General features: G+C 61.1%; 1 protein-coding gene across 1 annotated transcript; it reads right to left on the bottom strand.

The window, feature by feature from the left end:
• Nucleotides 1-3076: 3076 nt before the first annotated feature.
• Nucleotides 3077-4119, bottom strand: SFTA2 (surfactant associated 2). The gene is made up of 3 exons (XM_006146303.3): nucleotides 3848-4119; nucleotides 3420-3508; nucleotides 3077-3286 (listed from the first exon to the last, which is right to left on the bottom strand). Exons 1-3 carry the CDS (start codon nucleotides 3906-3908, stop codon nucleotides 3200-3202), a joined length of 237 nt encoding a protein of 78 aa, XP_006146365.1. The 5' UTR covers nucleotides 3909-4119; the 3' UTR covers nucleotides 3077-3199.
• Between the last annotated feature and the right edge of the window lie 2256 nt (nucleotides 4120-6375).

Here is a 6375-nt window from a genome sequence, read left to right as displayed (position 1 = left end):
TGAGTGTGAGCCCTGGGCTGCGGCTGCCTGCCTGGAGGGGGAGCGGTGACCCTAGCTCACCTGCCTGCTGGACTAAATGCCAGCGCCCAGTTCCGCAGGCCCTGCCTCTTCGGCTTCTCCCTGCTCCTTGGCCCTCGCTAGGTGCCGTAGGGTGTGCTGGGATGCTGTGCCCCAGCTCACCTCCTGTGCGCCTCGAGCCTGAGGAGGGCTCAGGGCAGACCCCTAGGGCTATACTGCCCCAAGTGGTAGCCAGGAGGCTAAAGTAGTAGGGGTCCTCAAAAAGTTCATGGAAAATGCATATTATAAAAAGACTGCATGGATATCAGAAATTTTATGCATTGAAATAAAGTCAGGTTAATTCCATTTCCATGAACTTTTCTTTTTCTTTTTAGGTTTTTGTTACAAAGTGTGTGTGCTAGGACCAGCAGTTAGCGTAATGACTATATTGCTGAACTCTCATGTAGCCAACCGCAGTTTGAGTCCCGGACCCGATGGCTTAAACTCACGTCAGGCGCATGTGCGTGCGTGCCCAAGATCCCGAGAGGAGAATGAAGGAGAAGGGATTGTGACGTGGCCATACCCCCTGGGGGGTGATTTCTTGCTTTCTGTCTGTCTGTCTCTCTGGTGAGCGCACACGCCCTATAGCAAAAAACTTCTCCAAAAAAACCCCCAAAAAACAAAACAACAAAACAAACAAAAAAACCAAGTGTCTCCAAAAAAAAACCCCAAAAAACAAAACAACAAAACAAGCAAAAAAACCAAGTATGTGTGCTTGCCAGAGGCAGAGACAGAGGCAGTGTGGAAAATCACCCCCTCTGGGGGGTGGCACGCTGCAGTCCCTTCTCTATTCGCTTGGGATTTGGGGCACGAATGCACGCGTGCCTGGTGTGGTGCTCCAGCCTCTGGGTCCAAGACCAGCTGCTGGGGCCGGGACTCAAAACGCAGTGAGCCACGCAGGAGTCCAGCGCCTTCACCACCACGCCGCCCGCTGGCCCCTCCGTGGACTTTTCGAAGCCCTCTGGCATCTGAGGGAACGAACAGCTCCTCAGTCTCAGTAGCCACGTTTCGCGAGATCCGTGCTGGCCAGGCGTAGCTAGTGGCTGCCATTCTGGTCAGTGCGGTCACAGGACGTTTCAGACACACCACAGAGCGTCCCACGGGAAGGCGCTGGCCCGAGGCCTGCAGGCTGACAGGGGGACCGTTCCCCTCTGCAGTGGGAGCTCCTTTCCCTTTGAGGGTAACACCAGGATGTCGCACGCCGCCTTCCCGCCTGGACCCTGTCGGACAGAACTGAGGGCCGCGCGGAGCTGCAGAGGATCCACGCCAGCTAGAAGTCCCGTGACCGTCCAGACAGGGAATGGCAGTGTCGCCACCCCCGGGTCGGGTGCGCCCTAAAGCAATCTGTTTACTGTACTGTCCGATCTTGAGTCTTCGGAGACAAATTCCTTGAGAGATTAATCTGAGATCGTACATACCTGGCGACCCCCGTCCCTGATGTCTAGGTAGCAGTCGTGGGCCTGTTCCAGCTGGCTGGGGACCCGCACACCCAGGCCCCCGGCTTGTGCGGGGGTCTGCACAGCTGACCCAGCGATGTCACCTGCCCACAGGTGCAGATTAGGGACCAGCCATGAACTACTGGTCTCTAGGGCCCCTGGCTACCCCTCCTTGGGCTAGTGTCCCAGGCAGTACGCAGTGGGGAGAGGGGCTTGTAAGGTTTCACGGCTGCTCCCCCACTCCCTGTGCTCCCCTCATCTCAGGGCGCTCCGTGCCGCCTCCCTCCAAAGGAGTCGGTCTCTAAGTCCATGAGGTGGCTGTGGAGGGTGGGTGGGTATGGTGGGCAGGGGTGGGTACTGAGGAGAACAAAGCTATCATGGTCATGACTGGGTTACAAGCGCGTGTTTTAAGAGCTGGTGAGAAGTCATGATAGGAACCAGCAGTTGGTGTAATGGCTCCTGTCGCTGGACTCCCATGTAATCGATCCTGGTTTGAGTCCTGGACCTGGTGCCTTAAACTCATGCCGGGCATGTATGCATGCATGCCTAAGGTTCCAAGAGGAGGGACCTAGAGATGGGATTACGGTGTGGCAATCCCTCCTGGGGGGTGATGTCTCTCTTTCTGTCTCTCTGTCTCTCTCTGTCTGGCGAGTGCATGCACCCTATAGCAAAAATCTCTACAAAAAAAAAAGGGAAGTCACGATAATCCTGAGGAGGGGCGTCAGGTGAGTGTCTACCTCAAGAAAATCAGGATAAGGGGGACCGTGGGTCCCCAAGGGGACCAGGACTTCTGTTGTGGGACGGGGTTTCACCTGACAACGGCCCCTGCTGTCCACGCCCACCTGCCGTGTGCCAGGCTCCACGGTATGTCCCTCGGCCCATCCACGCAGCCCTCACTGCCACCCTGGTGCAGGTGTTGTCCCGGTGCCCGGGAATGAATGAACGGAGGCTCCAAGAGGCTGAGAGAGCACCGGGACTTGAGTACGGGCCCGTGCGGCTGCCTGTCCACGTGGTCTGCCGGCCCGAGCTGCGCTGCGCCCGTCCTCTCCTCCCCACCCTCCGTGCCCGCCGGGGCATCCTCACACACGCTGGGCCCCCCGAACCCTCACCTGAGCTGCTGCCCACCCCACCGCCCCCTCTGGCCGTGCGGTCCCGGGGCCAGGGAGACCTTGTTCTGGGCATGCTCTGTCCAAGTCTGTTCCCAAGGCCCCCAGCTCCGAAGCTGAAGTAAAAGGAAGTGAAATGAAAATCTTGCTTAAAGCACATCTGCCCTGGGCCTGGCCTCCACCGCTGCTGGGCCTCGAGCGAGTGAGTTCAGACTCCCCATCTGCAGAGGGGGACGGTGCCTGTCACGCTGTAGTCACGTTTGCTGCCGGCGCCCACGGGAAAGCGCCACGCCTGGAACCACGCGGGGGCTCAGCGCTTCCCTCTTCCCACGTGTTCTGAATGTCTCAGCTCCAAGTGTGCGCTGCACATGCGTGTGTGTGCGTGGTTGTGTACATGCCCCCAGGGCCCCCCAGGTTCCTTCCGGGCTGGGAGAGCACGTCTGTCCTGGACCCTCAGCGGGGACAGCAGAGACCTGCTCAGGAACCACAGAGCCGAGGCGTTGAGCTGGCGTCTTTATTGCCACTCCGCAGCTGAGGTCCTGCTAGAGACGGGGTCAAGGCGTGCCTCTTGCTCCCTGGGGCCACGGCCTTCGCGAGCTCTCAGACTCTGCAGACGACGCGGCGCAGGGGTCCCGCGTGATGGAGGGTGACGTTGGTCCCTGGTGGGAGGTGGAGGAGGAGGCAGAGCTGGGCAGCAGAGAGGGTTAGAGGTGCCAAGTCAGTGGCTCTCACTGCCATTCTGGGGGCAGACCGCAGCAGAGAGACCCACGCTGCCTCCCAGGAACACGCGACCCCACCCGGTCCCCTGCTGGAGAACTACCTTTTCAAGCAGTTCCTGGTAGTTGGCATCATAGGAGGAATTTGCCAGAAAAGACTCCTTCAGCTTCAGCCTCAAAGTCACACCTGGCCCTGAGGACCCAAGAGTACAGCGTAGGGCTCAGCCAGGACCAGCGTCCCACGGGCATGCTGGCACCTTGCACCCCGCACTCCGGGGCCCAGCCAGGGCCAGCGCCCCGTGGCCATGCCGGCACCCTGCCCCCGCACTCCAGGGCCCAGCAATGGGTCGGCGTACTGGAGGGATCCGGGCACCTTCCACCCGTGCTCTGCACCGTCCCTTCCAGAGACTCTCTGCAGGCCCAGCCCCGGGCCTCGGGCACCCAGGCCTGGGCCGCCTGTGGCTCTCAGGAGCTTCCCTTCTCCGGCCTCCTCTTGCCCGTGAGGACCAGGTGTCTGGTCTCCAGCCCTCACCTGTTCCGTGGGAGCTGCTGAGGAGGGTCAGGAGGAGGAAGAGGGGCAGCCCGTACCCCATGTTAGGCACCTTGCTTCTCGGAAGGGCGAGGAGTTACTAAAGTCCTGGGTGGCCTCTCCGGGCCGGGCCTGCGACTCTGCACCCGACTGGGTCCTCAGCACAGGTGTCTGGGGGGACGCGGAGGGGGCCCGTGAGCAGCCGGACTTTCCAGTTTTCCCAGTGTGCCTTTGAGGGCCCAGGAGGGCCATTCACAGGCCCTCGGGGAAATAGAGGGCGGCCCTGTCTTTTCAGTGACGTGCCCGCCCGTGCCCCCACGTATCCAGGCTTGGGGGGAGGGTGCCCCGTCCTGCAGAGAGGGTGATGGACAGGGAGGAGTGGGCCCCAGGGCGGCGTCTGTCGCTCCTGCCGGTGTCTGGACCTCACCCAAGCCTGGGCCTCCCATCGCTCTTCAGGGATTAATTATTAACTGCAGCTAATGCCCATCATTCTTGCCACCCAAGGGCTCAGGAATGTGGGCCCACGAGGGAGGGGAGGTTTAAGCTGAATGTCTTCCCAAACCCAGGAGTCCTGCTCCCCCAGCCTGAGTGGCTTTCTAGGTGAGAAGTCCGGGCAATGCCAACTTCCATCTTCGGATGTTTTGTTTTAGTCACTCTAAGGCCTCCTCGGTCGTCACGTGGAGCCACGCTCCTCATCAGATCCCCTGTCACCCCACCCACACACGGGCCAGCACGCGCCACGCCAGACCCTGCACACAGCCACCCGGGCACTCCCCACCTGGCGGGGGGAGACGGGTGTGGGCCACCTAGGTCACTCCCCTAGGTCACGGCCTTCTTCTTCTTCTTTTTAAATTAATTAATTACTTTTCATTTGGACAGAGAGGGGCAGAGTGAGAGAGAGAGAGGGACAGTGAGAAAGTGAGCCGCCAGGCCCAGGACTCCAATGTGGTCCGCCATGGGGAGTCCAGCACCCTTAATCACCACACCACCTGCTGGGCCCCCTATGTTTCCTCTTTTTTTCTTTTTTTGTTTTTTTTAAGAGAATTTTTTCACTGCAGGGAGGGTGCACTTGCTGGAGAGATAGAGAGACAGAAAGTGAGAGATCACCCCCCGGGGACATGGCCACGGTGCAATCTCTTCTCCTCCATTCTCCTCTTGGGATTTTGGGCCCGCATGTACACGTGTGCAGAGTGAGTTTCAAGCCTCTGGGGCCGGGGTCGAACCACAGTCCGCCTTGCGGGAGTCCAGTGACGTAACCATCTGCCGGTCCCGGTCACTGCCCTTCTTTACAAAGGAGGGGAGCTGGCTTGCGGAGGTCAGCAGACGGGTCAGTAGCAGGGAGGTCAGAACCAGGGTCGGGGTTTGGGGAGTCGGGATCGTCCTGCGAGGACAGAGGGGGCGCCCCACCTCTCTCCTAGCTGGTGCCCCCACTCTTCCGTACAGTCACAGCCGCCTGTGCTTATGCTAGTCCCGGCCCACGTGGCTCCTTCAACGCTCACGAGGACCCTGACAGGTGCTGGGCGTGCTGAGAGGGGTGGGGCAGAGCGCCGACCGAGGGTGCTGGGTTAACCTTTCAAAGGAGAAGAAACTAGCGCTTAGTAGGTCTCACCGCTTGCGGAGATGCCCTGGCACCTCCAGGGCCGCCTGGCTCCGGAGCTGGGTTCTGAACACCCGCCTTGCACCTAGCAAACACGCCGCGGTCCTCCCCGGGGCTCCTCTCTCTGCTGCCCCGTCCCCGTGGTGACACCTCCGGTGCTCACCTTCCCACCTGCCCTGAGGGCTCCTGAAGGCACAGTCCCAAGTCCCCATGGTCTCCCCTCGCCACAGCTCCCAGATCCTGCTTCTCTGAGGGGCCCGTGCGTCCTGACCCAGTGGTTGCACTTGCAGGAGTGAGGGGGGACGCTGGGACGGGACTGTGGGCAGACTCGGCCTGGGGCCCTGTCCCTCGTCCGGGAAGAGCCCGAGGGCCAGGTGGGAAGTCCTCAGGCTCTTACTCACTCCCCCTGTCACCCAGGGATTCGTGGGATCAGGCTGGGACAGGTTAATCCCCTGGGACAGCTTGGTGACCTCTCCCTGGGGATGCCGATCCCGGTGTTGATGGAGGCCGGGCACACCTGGCGTCCAGGACAGGCAAGAGGCCCCGGAGCCTTTAAAATGCCAGAGAGCCAGGCCTGGCCACGGCGCGTCAGCGGCACCATGGACGCGGTGGCGCTGCTGCTGCTGCTGGGTCTGCAGGCCTTGGCTGGCCGTGGTGAGCACCTCTGCTGGACGTGGGGGCTCGGGTGAGGACGTGGCCTCTGGGCCTGGGGACAGCCAGCCGGTCTCACCCCAGTCGGATCGTTGTTCTTTTCCCAACAGCTCAGCTGGGCCCTCCATCTGGAAGTCTCCCTTCTGCCTCTGCGGAGCTCCCCACGGCCTCTGAGGAGCTCCCCTCTGCCTCTGCAGGGCTCCCCACGGCCTCTGGAGTTCTCCCCTCTGCCTCTACCAATCTCCCCTCTGCCTCTGGCAATCTCCCCACGGCCTCTGCCGGG

Source organism: Tupaia chinensis, unplaced genomic scaffold (genome assembly GCF_000334495.1).
Source record: "Tupaia chinensis unplaced genomic scaffold, TupChi_1.0 Scaffold000176_1, whole genome shotgun sequence".
Taxonomy (NCBI): Eukaryota; Metazoa; Chordata; class Mammalia; order Scandentia; family Tupaiidae; genus Tupaia; species Tupaia belangeri.
The sequence above is the reverse complement of the archived record's forward strand: the minus strand, read 5'-3'. Positions and strand labels throughout refer to the sequence as shown.

Excerpts from the sequence above, each read along its gene's own strand:
- SFTA2 (XM_006146303.3), bottom strand. The coding sequence starts at position 3,908 with ATGGGGTACGGGCTGCCCCTCTTCCTCCTCCTGACCCTCCTCAGCAGC. Across the intron at positions 3,509-3,847 it reads CAGCAGCTCCCACGGAACAG|GGCCAGGTGTGACTTTGAGG; the intron begins GTGAGGGCTGGA and ends TTGGGTCCTCAG. Across the intron at positions 3,287-3,419 it reads ACCAGGAACTGCTTGAAAAG|CTCTGCCTCCTCCTCCACCT; the intron begins GTAGTTCTCCAG and ends TCTGCTGCCCAG.